Source organism: Rhinolophus sinicus, linkage group LG01 (assembly GCF_036562045.2).
Source record: "Rhinolophus sinicus isolate RSC01 linkage group LG01, ASM3656204v1, whole genome shotgun sequence".
Taxonomy (NCBI): Eukaryota; Metazoa; Chordata; class Mammalia; order Chiroptera; family Rhinolophidae; genus Rhinolophus; species Rhinolophus sinicus.
Window position 1 is genome coordinate 21,504,475 of NC_133751.1, and position 20,855 is coordinate 21,525,329.

General features: G+C 35.2%; 2 protein-coding genes across 4 annotated transcripts in view; one reads left to right on the top strand and one right to left on the bottom strand.

The window, feature by feature from the left end:
- The window catches only part of CHODL (chondrolectin), a 431,404-nt gene that overhangs the window by 308,990 nt on the left and 101,559 nt on the right, over positions 1-20,855 (bottom strand). The gene's annotated exons all lie outside the window — the stretch shown is intronic.
- Positions 1-20,855, top strand: part of LG01H21orf91 (linkage group 01 C21orf91 homolog) — a 29,294-nt gene that overhangs the window by 2,842 nt on the left and 5,597 nt on the right. For 2 of the 3 annotated variants that reach the window (XM_019732052.2, XM_019732051.2), the window contains exons 3-4: positions 18,037-18,576; positions 19,714-19,776. In XM_019732052.2, coding sequence (XP_019587611.2) covers positions 18,037-18,576; positions 19,714-19,776 — 603 coding nt within the window. The remainder of the gene's footprint in view (positions 1-18,036; positions 18,577-19,713; positions 19,777-20,855) is intronic. The other variant, XM_074326564.1, reaches the window with a different exon arrangement.

The window sequence follows — 20,855 nt, forward strand, 5'->3', positions numbered from 1 at the left end:
TACGATTCTTCTGTAGCATTTACATTTCTATGTCCTTAATCGTGCTAGAGTGAAAGATTATAAATTTACGTTCTTTGGAATTAGAGTTGGCCCTGTACTGTTACATTGTAGGTTTTAATTTTAGATGGGCAAAAGCATTAGAAATGTTCCAGCTCAAACCTGTATTGTACATTAAAGGCAACTGAGAGCCAGGTAGTTGGGCTGTCGGAGGTTGCTCTAGTGATGGCAAGCTGTTGCTAAATGCTAGGTGTTCACTATGAGCACTTTTGTACTAGGCACTGTCCTAAGGAAGCACCTTACCCGGATTATCTTGTGCAGCTCAAAATAGCTCTGGGATAGCTACTTTTATCTATCTTAAAGGTGATGGACTAAGCTCTGAGACCTAAGAAATGCATTTTGAAGTCGCACAGCAATAATTGACAGTCCTGGGCTTTGAAGCCTGGCAGTCTGGTTCTAGTATGTGATCTTAATTCCATTGATCTACTGTCGATAGTTATTTCAATTGATAGGGCTAATATTAGGAACCTGATTTCCTGAATCCTAAATGACTGCCCTTGCTATTTGGTCAGCCATTTTCTCCTAACCAGGGCTTCCTGCTAAATTAATGGTATTCATGCTGTGATAGAATTTTTCTACAGAAATCCAAACTTTCACAATTGTATTTCTATGCTTTTTTTGGTATGCCTTTTAACTGGTTCTCAGTCACTATATAGAGAATATATAAATATTCCTCAGGTAACATCTTAATAAATATTTCATCTCTGATAACATTTATATCTGTATAAGCATGACATAAGTCCTACATTGTTGAAATAATAGTTTTCTTTAGTAGACAATTCTCAATTTGAATTAGAACTATTTTATATTCTGTGTACACTCAAGGTTTTACATTTTTAATGCCAATTAAACCTTTGTGAGAAAAATTATTTTAGAATTAGATTTTCTTGATTTATCTGGTCAGTTCTCGCAAATATAATACATTTTTATTTTTACTACACTGATAAGCTAGTGCATTATAACCATTTTAGTATCATTAGATTATTCTTAAATCTTAGACATTTTAGAGGGGGGAAAAGAGGGAAATGAGAGGACCCTGAATTCCATAAAATTTTAGTTTTTATATCAGTATACAGGTTTTTGGAAACCAATTTTGAAAAGTGGTAATGAAGTAATCACATCCTAAAAGTAACAAGGTATATTTTTTTTCTATGTAAGTAAACATTTTTAAATGTTTTTGCAGTTTTCTTTCTTCTACCAAGTTCTCCACACAATGCCAGTCAATAAATGTTAGAATGTGAGAGAAACTTTAAAAAATAATGCCTTTAAAAGTATGACTTTAAAAAAAAATTTAGCTTTAACTAGTTTGGTATAACTTCTTTGTGTATGGTAATGCTGCTGCTGCCTGGTTTCTTAGCTAACTAATGGCTAAATTTACTCTAAAGCATTTTATTCATTTTTTTCCCAGCTAAAAGGCTAGTTAATTCTCTTAAGGAATTTTTAAGCTAGTTTTCAGTGCACAATTAGGAGTTTTAAGAGTCCACACATTTGTAGTAAACAAAAATGTTTTATACCTTTTGAACTGTTGCTTATGTCAGATCAAAACTCGTCTAATCAAATGGCCTCCTGTTTAAAAGTTCTGTGTAGGCATATATTGGCAAAATGAAGACAAAATAGCAAAGAGAAATAATAAAAGATAGTGTAATCTCGTAGGAGAGATTTCATATTCTGAGATGACTCTTAAGTTGCCTTTTTTCTGTGACTTTACAGTAGTAACAAAGAAATGGGTACCTACATTTTATATACTTATGAGACATAGGTGATATAATGTAAGGACCCAAAAATGTACTTGAAAGACTCAAATTTTTTCAGATGTTTGGAAAATTCATTTTTTTGTACTTATAATTCACCATTAAAATAACTTGTTTACTTCTGGTATTAGGAGACAGACACATAAACTTCCTAATACTTATGGCCTATCTTTGGTCTTAAGACACTATCAACTTTTTTATGGGTCTGTGACCAAATACACTAATGTGCATCATAGCTCATTGTGCTAAAATCTCTAAAGTTATTTAGTGACCAAATTGCTACCATATCCTAAGCTGTTGAGACTGGGAGGAAGTCATCCCACGGTGGTCAGGAACCAGTAATGAAACTCAACTGTAATGTAACAGTCAGAAATGAGATTAAAGGGGAAAAAAGATGCAGGACTCCAGTCTGTTACTTCATACTATCTGTTTTCATTTTGTGCCAAAATGCTATGCAAATAATTCATATTTCTACCTTCCTCTAATGATTTGCTTTCTTTTCTATAAACTTTTTCATAAGATTGGATCAATTTCCCTTATGCCAAGCAAAATATCCAGTGTAAGTTTATCTTGCTAGTCGATTAATAAGCATATTGGTCCACTTTGGACTGTGTAGTCCATCTCAGTCTTCATTTTCCCCTAATTTGTTGAAGTTTCGAGAAGCCGACCAAAATTCAGATCATTAGTAATCTTTCCAGCAAGAAAAATCTAAAGGTATTTTCTCTTGGTTAACGCACAGGTGATCCCAGTCTTACTTTTAATCTGGCTCTTCCTTGTTCTCTGAGTCTTTGACTAATATGCTGTTCACATGGTCAATAGTCAGGGAGCAATTTGAATCTCAATATTAAATCCTCGATTTAATTTGGAAGGCAAGACTCCTCAGTCTGTCAACAGCTCTTCCTCTGTCCTGCTTCTGACGCACTAGTATCTTTCCACTTGGGTAAAGGGGGCCTCCACGTGTGATAAGGAAGCTGTATACAGGTAACTCAGTCTGGTAGTAGCCTCTTTCTCATTTCCCATAAAGGCAGACATCATGCTTTGGTATTAACTAAAAGAGCATTTTTAAATATGAAACTTAATGTGACTTTTGAACTTTAGCTCAGCTATGTTTGGTATACTTGGAAATACAAACACAGGTGTTTTTTTTTCCTTAACTGCCTTTTAATGCTACTTTAAATAAATTTTGAGCACTTTTAAAATGGCTCCAATAGCAAAACCTCATTATTTAGACAGGAGTAAGCAGGAGTGGAAGTAGAAAGTGGATTTAATTGGTGATAAAACTATAGAATATTTTAAAATAAAAATAATTGAAACTAGGATAACAACATCTAGTGAAGACTTGTAATTTAACTAACAATACCATATATGAGGAGCCAGGTTCCAGATTCTAATCCTGTCCTAATTACGGTGGCCTCTTTTTAGTTCCTCCCAACTTTTACCCCCTTTTAACTTTGTTAAGATTTCTATTTATAAAGTCTAGGGTGAATTTAAAATTTACATTGTACACAAATTTGGGTTGGAAAGATATATCCATTAGGAATTAAATCTGGCTGTATATAACAGGAAATCCAAATAATGATGAAATAAAATGCAACTATACAAGTTAGATGCTATGTTAGCTGTTATCCCAATCTGATGAATGAGGAAAGTGAGTAGAGTCCTAAATCACACAGCTTAGACTTGAAACCCAAGGTCTCTGGTTCCAAAAAGCCCAGGTGCCTAAGTCATTCTGCTTCCAAACATAATTACGTGGACTGTTAAGAATTTAGGAGATGTTAAGTAACTCAAAATTAGAGATGAATTACACAAATGTGAATATTCAATCAAGGAACAAAATTTAGGTCCCAAGAGATGCTTAATTGTAAAAAATAATTTCTATTATTTGATTAATACACACATTTGGTGAAATATCCAAAAATATACAGTTTCGATGACCAAACGAGTAGGATGATGCAATGTTCATACAGATTGTAATAAGAAAATACATAGTTTTTAGAACTCTTGGATTGGATTATCAGAGAAGAGGGAAGAACTAGGAAGAAAAAAGGGCACACACATGACAGGGACAATCTAGTTGAGCCTTAGACTGACATTTGCTACAGAATCAGGCAGGTGTCACCTGGTCATGAGTTAGTGGTTCTAGCACTGCTGCTGTCCTTCCAACCATCCATGTACTGGAGGCTGACATACTACCTTGATTAGTCTTCTCAGGAGGGAATAGGGTTCTTAAGTCAGTGGAGACAGTCTGCAAACACAAGTCAGAATGTCAGCTCCACTCCCGGAATTGCACACCATCTAACTTTTGTTCAACAGCCCCAATAGCTGAGCCTGGGGCACTTTCTAGAAAGAGAAACGGGCAATTTATGAAGTGAGGTTTCTAGTTTCTGAGTCTAGAAAATAATGAATGTTAAACTTTGCTAACATCAATAGAACATTTTAGAAATATTTAGAACATAGTATAAATATTGTTCCTCTATTGACATCCTGATAAAATTTAAGAAAATTTTCCAGTGTTTATTACTGAATGTAATATGAAGACAACATAACTTTATATTTGTATAGCACCTTAGAGGTTGGAACATAGTCTTTCTTACAGCACCTTAAATTTAATCTCCACATTATATAGGAAATTAACATTAAGTGTGAATTTCAAATAAGGTAATACATGAAAAATGTGTAACTGATTAAAATCAAAGTGGCTAAGTAACATTGCAGAATTATAAAACTGTTACCAACTATAGTTCTAGTTAGAGTGGATTTAAATTATTCTAATCCAATTTGGCACACCATCTGTTAGGATTTTGATAAGGGGAATAAACTCATTAAACACTAAGCCTTGAATTTATAGTTTGTAACAAGGGAACCATGTCTGTTTATTTACAAATAATTTTAAACTAGAGTACGTATTTCTGGTAGCTTTTTGCCATTACTGTCTAAACTATAAAACAGTAAGGCAAAATGATTTGTGTATACCCACCAAAATCTAAATCTCAGAATTAAAGCTATGTGGTTGAGTCCATAGCAACTTTTAGACACATTCAGTCACAAATATATTTTTCCATATATTACCTTATTTAAAATTCACACTTAATGTTCATTTCCTATATAACAACATGGAGATTAAATTTAATAGGCAGTAAAAGTACCTTCTAACTTCTAAAGTGCTATACAAATATACTTAAATGACATTTTTAATATCTAAAACTCATAACTGGAAGAATAATATCTATAATAAATTTAATGAACAATAATTGCTAGTCAGTCTTGAAAACAGAGCCCATATGTTGAAGTTTGTTGGTATTATTGGGGGGAGTCCTTCAAAATCAACGTGAACTATGCTTTTGCTCATACTTTCATATTTCTATCTTCAGATATTAAAGAGGATCTTTATTATCTTTAAGTTTTGGGGACAGTGTCACATATTTTAAAGTCTTTGTGTTCTTACTACTTCCTCACTAACACTTGTATTAATAGTATTTGCCCTGAAAACATTTCTGTTACTTATTTATAAAGTATCCTTCATAATCTTGACCACGTTCCTTTGGCTCACCAGATTATTTTCAGTATATCAACAATTAATTTTCAATTCAATGTCAAGCAACATTTTGGCTAGTAGTAGAATAAATACAATATAGATAAAGTATAATTCCTATATACTGTATCAGAAAGTTCTCCAGAAAACTCAGTTTTAGGTTACCAGTGTATTTATTAATGAAATTGGTCTGATAATATCAGTCGAAGTATTTTGGGAAAGAAATTAAAATCTCAGATTCTATATCCAGTTGAGACTGGAAATAGAACAATTTCATGCTTCTTAGAGCCTGTCTTCTTAATTCATTTATTTACCTCCCGTATTTGTCTGACCTTACACTGACTCATCATCTTGCCTGCTTACAGTTCTCTGTCCCCTGGCAGATAGACCAAAAAGATAGAGTGGTAGAAATGCTACTGTCTCCCATATTTAAAAGAAAACCAAAAAACCAAGGGGGAAAAACTTGACTCTCTTTCCCTAAAACTTAGCATCGTTCTTGCAAGAGCAGTGTTCATTCAAGGTCTCCTCTGTATCCTCCCAACTCATTCTTCAGCATCCCTACAACCTGCCAACTTCCTTTTCTTTCACTAGTGACATTCTAGTAGTCAATGCAGTAAATAGTTTCATGTTCTTGACATTTTTAGTACCTGACGTTTAACATTTTCCTCTTTCTGAAAACATTCGACTCCATAGGTTCTGTGATAAAATAACTCTGGCCTCTTATTTTTGCCTATTTTACTGTCTCCTTCCTAGGTTCATGCCTATCACCAGTCCCTAAAATATTAGTGTTTTCATTTAATTCTGTCCTTGTCTTTCTTCTCACATTGCACTCATCTATTTCTTTCATCACAGTGGCTTCAGCTATACGTCTGTAAGCTAATGAAGCTCCCCAAACATAACACCAGGCCCAGTATTTCTTCTGAGTGCCAGACCTGTAGATATAACTGCCTGCTTGCCCTTCTTGATTTAGATAATCTACAGGTGTCTTGAAGTTAAGTTTCTCAAACTAAATTTACATCCTTCCATATACCCATGCATTTTATATTTCACTCATATTTGGTTCACATGGAACTCCAGGCTCCATATCCCAGAGATTTTGATTCTGTAGGTCTAGAGTGGAGTCTAGGAATTTGCATTTTAACAAGAATTCCAGCTGCCTTTCAATGTAGATGGTCTAAGGACCAAACTTTGAAAAACTGCCCTTAATGACTGAATGGTTCCAGGTTCTTTAGGACTTTCCATGTAGAGCTGTGTAGGTACATGGATGAATTAGGGCTGAAATCTTACCTAAGCTCTACTTTTCAACTGTGTGCCCTGGCAGGGATGGTTTTCCAATTTGCCTTTGCAAGTTGGCCTATGGGCTCACAGCAGCCCTTATCTGTTACCCTCACTACTTTCCTGCCACCCACTGCAGTCTGTCCCTGAGACCTAGTGATTCTTTCCAGTCTGTTCCCTGCTTTTCATTCCAACTGCTACGCCTTTGTCCAGGTCCTTATTCCTTCTTACCAATATTACTTCAAGAGCCACTTTAGTTTCATAGACTTTCTCCCCCTTCTCCCATCACACTACCCCACACTCCCAATTCTTCTCTCTCAGTATCACCAGAAAAATAAAGTCTTTAAAGTACAGATCTGATCATGCCATTCATTGTCTTAGAACTCTCCATTGATTCCTCGCCATTTTCATCAGGTTAAGCTGTTAACTCCCTAACATGACACATAGACATTTCATGACCAAGTAAATACCTGCTTCACTGGCCACCTTCATCTTTCATTCCCGCTCCAGAGTCACTCCACAAGCCGGTCTCATGCACCCACTCCCTCCCTCCAGTTCCCGCCCTTTCTCTCTCACTTGCTTACCTAGTTTCCTCTGTCCTATACATCATTTACTTGTCTTTCCTCCTAGTATACTGCAACGACTTTCCTTTTGGAGTACGTGTATTTCATAGAGGTGATGAGAAATACTACCACTGCCTGTGTTTACAGGGCCGCTGTGAGGATCACAACAGATGTTGACTATAGGAGCCTTTTGGTAAATACAGTTTGTGATGCAAATGTTAGTATTAATTTAAATTCAAATACAGAAGGGTTTTGTTCTCATCTGAAAGGGTGAAATACTGCTGAAAAGATTGCTGTGATTGGTTGGTATAGTAAGCAGCTTCTCCATTGATACAGTAAGTTAATGTTTTATGTACATGGAGGAGGTTTGAATTTATCCTGAGTTTACCTTTCATATGAGTTGATTTTCACTAGGTTTTGCTGCTTTGGCTGCTATTTCCCTCATATAGCAGCTGCTCAGCACATCCTTTCACCAGTTTCATTGTTTTTTATCAACAATGTGAATTGTGTTCAGTTATCAGCATCTTTATTCCTCACTCCCTTTGGGTCTTAGGGTCTCCAACAAGAATTGCCAGATAAAAACTATAGTGTGGTTATCATTTTACTTTGAGGGAGGGAGACTGCTTTCATTTGAAGGTTAAATATTATTCCTTTGTTAGCCTAAACATTCTCACAATCTTAAAAGAAATTCAGAATTTTAGCTAGTATGTATGTCTTTTAACCTTTAAGCATCTTTTTTTGTTTCACTTAGTTATCGGAACATACAGTACAGTACATAAAGACTAATGTGTCTTGGACTAAAGAACAAACACTATGTTCTTTCCCAAACCAAAATGTATTTCTTTATAGCCATCTTTTGTTTTGCATTGAAAAAGCAAACTATGCCTAACAGAAAAATCAAAATACAGGAAGCAAAAATAATATTAAGACTAATAGTCCCACCTATCTACCAATAATCTCTTAATATTTTGGTTCTTCTCAATTGTTTCTACAGTGGAGTGTACGTGCGGGTGGTATGCACGCATACGTGTGCATGTGCATACTCGTGGTAATTGTGTTTTAAGAAATGAAGTCAGGCTACATATTTTTTTTTCATAAGCAGCCTTTTCATTTAATCTGTTAGGAACATCTTTTTCATGTTTGTAAGTGAAATTCTACCACATTAATTTTTTTTTAAAGGTTGCATTCCATTGTACCATAATTTATGTAATCGGTATCTCATTAATGAATGTTTAGTTTGCTTCCAATTTACCCGTACTAAAACATTCTTATATATACATCCTTTTTTGCATGTCTGATTAAATTCCCAGAGGAAGACTTCTGGGTTAGAGGTGTGTCCCAAATTGCAGTCAAGTCCAGACATTGTTATAATGTCTTCCATTACTATTGAATTAATGCTATGAAATCAACCATTTGGAGAGAAAAAAAAACAACCTTATTTCCTAATGGAAAAATCTTACTGTACACCGTTTCTTTTGTTTAGATCCAAGTTCTTTTTACTCTAGAATTGCTATGATGCAATTATAACACGGTCAAAATATTTCTATTTTAGCATTTTGTAGTATGATTCATCAATTATCATTGCTTTTTTAGCTTCAGTTTTTCTTATGAAATGGTTGGTGAGTTGTAGTGATTGTTTCCCATCAGCCTGAATTTTTACCATTACGTACAGTAGTGATTAAATTATAAATGCCTTCAAATTCACTAGTTAGTACATATCTATTTATTAGATGCAGCTGTAAAGCATTTATTAAAGCAAAAGTCAACTAGAATTTCAGGAACAGTGATTAAATGTATGCAAAGAAGTTGAGATGCAAAACTAAGGTTTTAAAAGAGCTTCATGGCAGCTTTTCACTTTTTCTTATTTGTAAGAAAATCATGTAGAACCTTAACTGGGCAGACAGCCGTTCAGGAGATGAAAGGGAAAGAGTTTATGGGGCTAACACATTTCTTGCTTTCAAACCTATAAATTTACTTTGTTTCCGCATTCATCTGGTGTTATTATGAAAGCATTCTTTTCAGGCGCTTTTGTTTAAGTAATATGTATCTTTTTAACCTTGTCTATCTTTAGAAAAGATTTTTTTTTCCTGCAACTTAGTGTCTCCATGTGCTACATATAATTGGGTACTTAAAGCTGATAATTCCATCATTAGAGTTAATTTGAGTAGCTTTTTAGGAGTCTGTTATGACAATTTCATACACAAAAATTTTTAGAATAAGTGTCAGTACATTCAGTTGGGGAAAATGGAACAAGTAGAAAGAGGGTTACTTGGGTCAGTTAGAGTATTGGTCTAATTTGATAAATTTAAGTACTAGAAAAACAAATTCAGCTTTTAATATTCTATGCTACTATGAGCTTAGTATTTTGTAGTAGACTACCAGAAAGAAGATGGAAGAATCTGGACAGCTTCCATCATGTTCTTGTTGCAAATACCCTTTTGCTTAATGTATAACCTATGGACAAACTGCCCGGTCCAATTAGGTAGCCTGTCCAATTTATGGTTATTCAAATTTCAATTAATTAAAGGGAAAATTTTAGTTCCTTGACCACTGTAGCTAAATTTCAGTGTATGAGGTGTGATCAGACAATATGGTGAATGTTTAAATTTAAAAAAAATTATTACAGTAGAAGACACATTGCCATTAATCCCCCTCAAAATACTCCCCCTCACTTCAGACACACTTATCCCCTTGTTCTTGCCACTTTCTGAAGCAGTTGTGGAAGTATTCTTTTGTGAGTGTCTTCAATTGCTCTGTCGTGGCTGCCTTGATGTCCTGAATCAATTCAAAACATTTTCCTTTCATGGCCATTTTGCCTTTGGGGAAGAGCCAGATCCAGTGGATAAGATGGATGAGGACACACCATGATGATTTTATTTGACAGAAATTGCTGTACCAGAAACAGTGTGCGACATGGAGCCTTTCTGCTGTGATCAACAAATATGGTGAATGCTGCTGTCAAGTGTCATCCAATGGAAAGGCAGGGATCTTCAATATGGGAAGTAACACGCTGAACCTTAGTAACAGTGTGTGACAAGTTTCATCTTGTTCAGTGCAGTCAGTTGGGTGTGAGCTACAGTTAAGAGGTGTGTTTTAATGTGTGCCGTAAATCACCCTCCATCATAACAACGCTCAATGTCACATATCACTGCTGATACGGCAATTTCTGTCAAACAAAAACATTATGGTGTGTCCTCATCCACCGAATTCACCGGATCTGACACCGTGAGACTTCTGGCTCTTCCCAAAGTCAAAATGATTCAGGACATGGAGGCAGACACAACAGAGCAACTAAAGACACTCACAAAAGAGCACTTTCAGAACTGCTTCAGAAAGTGGCAAGAATGATGGGATAAGTGTGTTTGAAGCAAGGGGGAGTATTTTGAGGGGGATTAATGGCAATACGTCTTTTACTGCAATTTTTTTTTATTTAAACATTCACCGTATCTTTTGATCACACCTCCTATACAACATGTCCATTGTCACAAAAAGTTCTTTTGGACATTTTTAAGCAGGTAACTACATTAGGGGGTAGAATTGAGTGTGGATTATTTTTATACCTTGTTAGTAACAAACAGTTGTTATGTAGGTGTGTTTCCCCCAATTTCTAACTGTTCTAATGAAAAAGTAAAATTGAAGGAGGTTTTCTTTTCGGCAAGTCATTTGAATTTATACGCCTGTCAACACAAGAACTCAGTTCTACCCTTGAGGTTTATCTTTTAACATTATCTCTCTCAACTCCTTGCTCACTGAAATTTGCCCTTAAAATTACAAACATTATAATTATTGGATTAAGCCACATTAACTGTTTAATCCATGTCTTAGCACAATAAAAACTTTAAAATAGAATAAACATCTCTAAGCTGAAATCTGTCTAAAGACCACCTGTTGGTATATCATTCTTTAGGGCAGTGATTTTCAAAATGTGGAAAAACAACTTGCTGAACCCATCTGTATATTGGCTTGGTGTGGTTGCCAGTAATTCCGTCTGCTAGCAATGCAGAGATAAACAATTACCTAATACTTTTAAATAATATGTTAGGTACTTGTACATGACAGACTCTTAAGTGACTCCTGAATTAGCTAAAGGCATGAAGGGTTGGGGAATGGAGCACTCTTCATCTCAGTACTCACTAAGGCACGTAAGACAAGCAATAAAAATTTCCACAAGGTAGAAACCTGTCCTATTGTGGGTTTAGAAAGAAAGTAAGCACTCTGACCATCCATCCTTGCCTTCTCACCTCTGGTCTTAATCTACCTTTAGTCTGATGGCAGTACCATCACTGAGTGGCTGTGATTGGAAATAGGTATATTTGAATTGAATCATGGTTTGGCTGCTGCTTATTCATCAGATGCAGAGTAGCCTGGTTGAATTGAGTGTCACAGCATCATTGGAACAAGCAGTATTTACAAGGAAGCAATCCTGACCTGTGTCACTGCACAACCTTAGTATAGTGTAAGCCACCTAACCAACTGACAAGGCTGCAGAGCTTGCTAGGCCAGAGGTACCTGCACACTCATGAAGGAAACGATAAGAACTGTTTTGAATTGAAGAGCACTTGCCCTATTTTCAGCCAGTAGCTGCTTCTCATTACTAATCGGTTGCTGCCAGATCTTCTGATTTTGTTTTTAAGAAAACCAAGACTAAAAATTGTAAATATTTTTTGTGTTTTTTTTTAAATACTCAGTCTAAACAAAACTTGTCTGTAGTATGGATCCAGACTTCAGACTATGGGTGTGGCACTTCTCTGTAACAGAGCCTTTCCCCTATTGTATCAGAAATGGGAGTCTGGTCCTCAAAAACAAAGAAGTAACATCTCAGCCCTTTGGGTCTTTCTTAGTACAACAAAGTTCAGATATCCTCCCATTTTTACAATTACTTGCTTACTTCGAAGCTCAAGATGACTTCTGTATGAGCAGCACATAAACATGCAGGTGACTGTTCTTTTAACAACTAAGGTAAGATCATCATGAAAAGGAAAACACTTACTCTTGGAAAATTTCTTTAAGCTGCACAAAATGTGAGCCTTCATAAGAAAAGATTTTGAAGCAGGACTGTGGATTGTTGCACAAATTGTTGGTCATGTTTGAAGGCAATATGTTTAAACTCTTTTCACAGCATGTTAACCTGGCACTTAAATCATGACTAAATTTTCTTGCCTTATTTAAATATTAAGAAGGAACACAAAAACCCACCATTTGGAAAACCAGTACTGCCAGTTTTCTAATTCTGTTTAAGTTTAAAGTGGTTGCTCTCTTAGAGCTTTCCAGTCTATTACCAATGTGATGACGTGTATTACAGCTTTACATCCAACTACTAGTCATATTATATTTGCTGTACCTGTGGAACACCAAATTACATGAAGCCATCCCTTTGATTGGGAAATGAAATACAAGGTGTGATCTAAAAATATGGTGAATATTTAAATAAAAGTGTATTACAATAAAAGACACATTGCCATTAATCACCCTCAAAATACGCCCCCTCGCTTCGAACACACTTATCCCATCGTTCTTGCCACTTTCTGAAGCAATTCTCGAAGTCCTCTTTTGTGAGTGTCTTCAAGTGCTCTGTCATGGCTGCCTTGATATCCTGAATCGATTCAAAACGTTTTCCTTTCATGGTCATTTTGACTTTGGGGAAGAGCCAGAAGTTGCATGGTGCCAGATCCAGTGAATAAGGTGGATGAGGACACACTGTAATGTTTTTATTTGACAGAAATTGCCATATACCAGAAGCGATGTGTGACAGAGCGTTGTCATGATGCAGGATGATTTACAGCACACTTTAAAATACACTTTCTCTCAACCATAGCTCACACCCAACTGACTACACTGTACAGGATGAAACTTGTCATACACTAAGGTTTGACGCACCACTTCCCATATTGAAGATCTCTGCCTTTCTGCGGATGGCACTCGGCAGCAGCATTCACCGTATTTGTTGATCACACCTCCTATCGTAATCAAATTCAGAGTGAAGTGTAATTGACAGAGTAAACATGTATAAGGTAGTCAGGTGATATGATTCAAGCATGTGTGAACTACAAAGCCATGTAGTGTGAGTGTAGTCGGCTGAGAGATGGTGCTGTGTGACAGAACCAACTAGTAAACCATCAGGAAAATACTGCTTCGCTTACCTCATTACCACCAAATGATAAATAAGATCTTCAAGAGGCTAGGGGGAAAAGCCAAGGATAATGGGACATGTGATAGAACTTAAGTGTTTTGGTTTTTGTGACTGTTTTAGTGCCATTTGCAATATCATTAGGGGGAAAAATTGTTACTACGATAGGCAGATTAAATATAAGCATGGAATTACTCTTATTTTAAAAGGGTGACAGTGGTAGGTTGACCAAAAAAAAATCTACATTTGAGTGGCTTTTGCTCTTCTATGGGTTTAACCAAGTTTTCTTAAAGTAAATTGATTTTAAAGAGGGACTTAAAGAATAGAAATGGTGATAGCAAGGCAGATGGGTTAGTAGGAGGGTTCTCAAAATATGTGAGAATGGTATAACAAAATCAGAGATGAAGTAGGAAACAATAAACTATTGAATAGGAAGCGCTTAACATTTTAAAAATACCACTGTTCATACAGAAATGTACTGCCTATGTAAATTTCTGAAAAGCCTCTGAATCCAAAAGAAACTTGTACTTTAAAAAAATTAGCAATTATAGTTGCCATTTAAGGTCTTGGGTTCTCTAAAAATAATGACCTCATGACAAAAAAGGTTACATGGACATATTTGAAGTATGTTTTACAGTTTTCATAATAGTTAGGATGTCAATTACATTAGCCTTCAAAATTTTTATTAGTAAGCAAGTTGTAGTGCAGTTTTTGTTGAACTGGTTTGGAATTCCTTATAACTCAGCTCCTCAAAAGTATCACTCATTTAATTGCATTCAGATTCATTCCCTTTCAAAAGCTGCTGAGGAAACAAATTAGTGCTCAGAGCTGTTTACATTTGTGAATGCAATTAAAATTGAAAAGTCAGGGAACTTGTTGTGATCTCTGAAAATAGCAATGGTTGTTTCTCTTATACTAATTTGAACCAATGAGGTGGAAAAAACAAAATCACTTCAAGAGTTTATAAAATGGCATGTATATTGCTGATACAAATTATGTGAGCTACTTACTTTGTTTTCTAGATTTAAAAAAATTTGTTTTAAGTATATGAAGCAGTGTATTTAAGTTTTTTGTGTCCTTTGCTACTGCATGGGATATTTTAAACTGTATAAAACAAATATTTTCAAATTGAACTGTAAAACTCAGTCAACTTTTAAAATTATAGAAGAGAGCGGTACAGATCTGGATGAATGAGCTGCAGTTTATATACAACAGCCTTCTTGTATATTCAGTGTATATAAATTCCTATTAAAAATGTATAATTGAGTAGAAGTTCCTGATTTTGCTTGGCAGATGGAATGATGCCACAGGAATGCAATCTCTATCAGTGCTACTCATCAGTCAGACTAATGGCCCATTAAACCAAGTATAGGAGTAACTTCACTGGAAGATGCCTTTAATTAACCTCTGAGCAGCCTGGCAAAACTGGTTCCCTTGCTGGGATAGGCAAAAACATTTCATTGTGTTAGATCTTGAATAATTGGTAATACGTTTTGGTTTGGTTTTTTAATATAATTTTAATTTTCCTTTATTCATTTAACTACTTTTTCTTGCATTCTCATCTGTGCCAGGCACTATGACGCTGCGGATGTATGTAAACAGATACAATCTCCTTTCTCACAGAATTTATGTTCTAGCGGGAACTAAAGGCCAGTGAAGAGGCAATTGGAAAATCTGGTGTGATAAACTAACTCAGATGTATTGGTTAGAAAAGGATTCTTAGAGGAAATGGAAACTAGATAGGAGATGATGCCCCAGCTAGTGCGGGGGCGTGGGGCGTGGGGCGTGGGGATGGAGTGAAGCGGGATTTGGGATGTACTGCTGGATTTTATGGGGAGGAAAGTCTGTTAAGGTGGACAGCAGATGTCTCCAGGAGAATGGGGGGCTGCTGTTAAGGAGGACGCCCAGGTTTCTTCCTTAAGCAGTTGGTTGATGCCAGACTCAAGAAGAGACTCTGGTTTGGGTTTCAGGGATGAGAATAAAGAGGTTTGTTTATTTGGGCAGGGTGAGTTTGAGGAGCCTGTGGGACATCTAAGTAGAAATGTATACTGTAGTCAGAACTCTTCTTGCCTATGACACTTTTTATCATGTCTTTTTTCAGACATTCTTCTCAGTGTCTGAAAGAATCTGAAATTGTAGTTGCATTTATATAATTTCACAGTAAATTGAATATTGTGGTTCTCTGATTTTGCTGTTGATCTCAACAGATTCCTTGTATGCATAAATCATGTGTTTATCTGGGTTGCTAGCATTCATTTTGGGATTTAAGTAAAAATTAAAAGAAAAATTATTTCTGGAGGAAGAAAGGTTATATTACATGAATTACTAAGAAACAACAATGAATTAAAAAGCTTAATTTACAAGCCCACATTATGCTTTAAATAGACATCTATTTTACTGACCTGTTGTTGAAGCATGAGTACATGAGGAAATTCATTGTATAATTTTTTATCCTTTTAAATACAATTTCTAGACAGATTTTTAAAACTGGTGGCTAAATAAATTTTTAAAACTTAACAGCAAAATTAATTACTTTGTGTAGCCTAGTTTAGAACCCTTTTTATATGCTAAAGAATTTCTTTTCATATAGACTTAAAGGAGAATCTTCTAATGTTTAGATACAGCTAAATCATTGCTACATGGAATAGAGCTGTGGCAGTGGGATGAGAAGAAGACCATTTACTGTTTGGGGGTACAGGCTAGCCATCTGTTGGCATTGAGACCTAAGAGAGTTTATAGAGAGTCAGGAAGCTCTTAAAAATTTTTTCCAAAATTAGTGAAGTAGGCAGGATTCAAGTTCTCTCTCCTTATCTGCTGTGTACCCAGAACAGTAAGCATTAGAATCAAACAGCAGAATGGAGCTGTTTATTTGGTTTATAATTGACACCAACTGCTCTTTTGTCTTATTTATGATCTAAAACATAGTAACTTTTAATATTTTTATTCTAATAAGCAAATTTTAGGAACTTTATGATAACCCATGTGTGCACTGGGTTATTTATCAAATGGAACTTTGAGATTCTGCACTAAACTATTTTAACTTTGTTGGAAATTTGACCTAATTAGAGAATAACGGGTAAAAATATAAATATATCAGGGTGCCAAAAAAATGTATACAAGTGGACACTTTGGTCAACGTTACTCAAGCAGTAGTTTGCCATAATTAGAAGTGTCTGGACGCTGATGGTAACCACTTTGAGCACCTCTTGTAATTTCAGAAGTTATCTGTATATATCGAGTATTACAATTTTAATAGTTTTCCTTTCATAAAATATGTATACATTTTTTTGGCATCGTGTGTGTACATACAATTGCAGTACAAGTAGCAAAAGGGTAAATGTGTATGAAATCCTAATTTCAATTTTTATGCTCAGTGGAAAAAAACAAGGCTGAGATGTTTGAGTTTACCTATGAGAGCAGTTGTTCACCTGTTCTTACAGAGAGCTCATTTAGCACCGGTTTTGGCCATCTCAGCAGGTCCCACCATTGTCTGATATTATATTGTTTTAGAACAAATTAATCTTCACAAGCACTTTTATACCTGATTTTAGTACCATTAAAGTGCAGATACTTCATTATCTCACTGTTAGGCAGAGTGTGGAGCTCAATTAAGAAAATTGTTACAACTTCAATTTTTAAACAAAGGATGAATACAGAATGTAGTTTTTTCTGATGAGACAGCTAAAACTTTTTTTTTAACCCAGCACCTGAGTGGCTCTCCACTTACTCTGTTTTCAGAGCTAAGCAGATTTAGAGTGGTGAGTTCTGGTAGCATTAATTTTTAGCTTCACATCCCTATTCACCATCAACTTAAGAACACTGCTTTTGACTTTAATAATATGGCTTGAACTTAGAAAATGTATGAATGTATTCTGTATTCTGTATATTTGAAAATGTATTCTATATTTTAAAAAACAATTGAGATATCATACTTAAGCTCTTCTGTAAAAGTGTAATAAGACTATTATGTATTATTCCGTTTATGGTGTGTAATGAACACTTAGGAGTTGAAGAATTATACTGGCTATTGTTGTGTCTTGGCAGATTGAATTGACTGCTGTATGAAAAATAATTTTGTGTAATGCATTTTTTCTATAAGATTATCTTGATAAAATTTTGGTAAATATAAAACAAATGTGAAAACATTTTAGATGCTTTCATACCTCAAAAAATACATCTAAACAGTTCATTGACTTTTTTGAGGCTTTTATTAATGTGTATTTTTCTGGTTCTCGTTTATCTTTCCCCAGTAAAACCATAACTAATAATTTAAGAACATGACTTACTATGTTTTTATTGGTGGAAAAAATTGTCAATCATTTCTATTATTGAGCCTTATAATAGAAATTTTTGCAACTGTGGACTTCAGGACAATTATGAAGAAAGCATTATAATGCAAAGGCCAAGTTTCTGTAAATGTAAATTGCTAATTCAGTAGTATTTTTTTACATTGTATGCAGTAACCTGCCTCTGGACTAAGATTAAAATTGAACTTTTAAGTCTTTAAAAAGGTTTGCTATTCATAAGACTTAAATATTACTAAATATATAATTAAATTGAAGCAGAAATTATTAAACCATATTTTATTAATACCAATATTCTTTAGCATTTTCCCTCTGATGTATAAACTATCAATGACTCTGTGTTTTACTGAGATCTGTATGTATTTAATGCAACTTATGAAAAACAAAGTTTTCTCAAGTCTTCCTTTTTTTCTTTTTGCCCCTATAGGAGTACCAAAATCTGATCTCTTGCACACTGGATCGTTAAGGGGTCATAAAGACTGCTTTGAAAAGTACCATTTGATTGCAAACCAGGATTGTCCTAGATCTAAGCTTTCAAAAAATACTTATTATGAAGAAGTTAAAACCATTTTAAGTAAGAAGATAAACTGGATTGTACAATATGCACAAAATAAGGATGTGGATTCAGATTCTGAATGTTCTAAAAATCCCCAGCATCACCTGTTTAATTTCAAGCATAATTCAGATAAAAAGTTACTCCCACCGTTTGATTCCCAAGTACCAAAGTATTCTGCAAAGTGGATAGGTGGAGGTACAGGTGGCGTCTCACACTGCACACAAAGAATATTGGAGCAGAGGGAAAGCACAGACTTTGGGCTTGCAATGTTACAAGACTCAGGTGCCACTGTGTGCCACAGTAGTGTACTGTGGTCTCATAGTCACAACCAGGCACAGAAGAAAGAAGAGACAATCTCTAATCCAGAGGCTAACGTCCAGACTCAGCACCCACATTATAGCAGAGAAGAATGTAAGTAAAATAGAGAGAAAGCTGAAGGATGGAGTCTTGTTGGGTTTTTTTTTTATATTTTTATATATGCCGTGTCAAGAATTTTGCTGTACACTTATAGATTTGGTAAATAGAGTGTTTAAATGACAGGTTCACCCTAGAAAAAAAGGAGATGTCTTAAATCTCTCCATCAGTTCTGGAATAGTCCTTAGTGTGTCCTAAGCATTGGAAGTCTACAGCCCTATCATTTGTTTTGCTATTCTAAATTACTAAGCTAAACAGAATCAACAAACTGAATTGGAAAGTTCAGCATTCATATAGTTTAGAAAAAGAGCCTCAACCATTGGCTCACACACATATTGTCAACGTTGCTAATCCCTGCAAGACTAATTCACTGGGGGTGGCATTTCGGAAGCAAAAATCTGACATTTTACTAAAGGCTAAAGGTAATGTGTTATTTTAAAGTTGGAAAAGTGACTCATTCAGTGTGCATCTACAAAAACTCACAGAAGCTGAGATCATTTTAATTGGCTTAAAATCAAATGATTTTAGAGCTAGAAGGGACCACAGGTCTATTTTTAATACACTTCTTGATTCTGCATACGAATTATCTAATGTTATATAACTAGATAGTCAAATTGATTTTTCAGAGTATTTCCAGAGTACTTTACAGTAGTGTTTTTCAGACTGCGTATCATCAACTAACTATTTAGTAGCGTTTAAGCAAAATCAACTTGATGGGTTAGTGACTCACTTTTTAAAAACTGAAACAAAATAGTTAATATCAGAATCCAGTGGACCTAATCTGAAGTACTTTTTGGTGAAACGCTTGTTTCAGGTGGAAGCGTATTGGGGGTGATATAAAACCTTTCTTTTTTCTTTTTTTTTTTTAATTAAAATTTATTGGGGTGACAATTGTTAGTAAAGCTACATAGATTTCAGGTGTACAATTCTGTATTACCTCTTTCTTACTGTGGGGTTGAGGTTAGAATTTGGAAACTCCACACTGCAGGAGTTAATGAATCTTAGGGGACCGCTGAATGTTACGCTGGCAGATGAGTACAAATATTTTTTGTAAATAGGAGATTGTGTTAGTGATGTAGGCAGCCTGTTTCCCCAGGTTGTTGTAGTAATAATGAATATGTTTTCATGTTTCAGTGAATTCGATGACTTTTGGTGAGGTAAAGCAACTGAATGCAAAGCTCCGACAGCAAATACAGGGTAAAGAATCAGTGTGAATGTTTTTTGTATGTGAAAATTTTGATACAGAAAATGCTATGACAGGATACCATTAGCTTCATCTGAATTTAAATTTGGAAGTGGGATTAGAACCTGTTAGACTTTCCACAGCAAATAAGAAAATTTATTTATCAACTGCAGGGGAAATCGGTTTTTCTTTTTTAAGTGAAAATGGAGACTTCACCTTAATCTCTACCTTCTTACTAACGTTTTATTAACTCTACTATTCTGCCAGGCTCTGTGCTAGGCGAGCTCCCTAACAGTTTTTTAAATTATGAACAGGTTCAAACACAAACACAGTGAGAATAGTACAGTGTACTTCTTGACCCATCATCACCAGCTTCAACTATTATCAAAAGCATAGCTAATTTTTCTTCATCTCTACTTGCACCCACTCCCCCTGTCCCACCCCAGCATGGATTATTTTGAAACAAATCCCAGACAACATACTATTTTGTCCCAAAATACTTCAGGATTTTATCTGAAAGATAACGTTATTTAAGCTAATCACAACCTCATTATCACATCTGGGGGGGGAAAAAAATCCCAGGAAATGTGATAGTGACACCAACAGTTAATAGTTAATATTCAGATTCCCCAATTGTCTCTTTTTTTTTCTTTTTTTTTCTTTTTTTTTTTTTAACTATTGATTCTCATTTAAGTGAGGAAACTGCACTTAGGAGAGTGTGAGGTTGCTTACAGAGATCATGCATTCAGTTAGTAACAGATGAAAGGTTCTGACCTCTCCCTGTCTTCAACTCCAAAGCTAGTGATCTTTCTTGGCCACACAGCCTTTCAGAATAGTAAAATAACAAGAATAATAGCAACATTACATTTATCAAGTACTTATTCTGTGGTAAGTACTTTATTTACCCCCCCCCCATTAACCCTGTGAGTGCTTACTCTGATTGAGGTGACACATAAGAGAAAATTAAAACAATGTAAGTTACTTGCCTGACACTTACAAGTAGGAACAAAGATTAAATATGCCAGGTAATCTGATTCTAAAGCTCCTTAGAGATGTTTCCAGACCTAGGTACTAACGGACACTAACTTTTCAT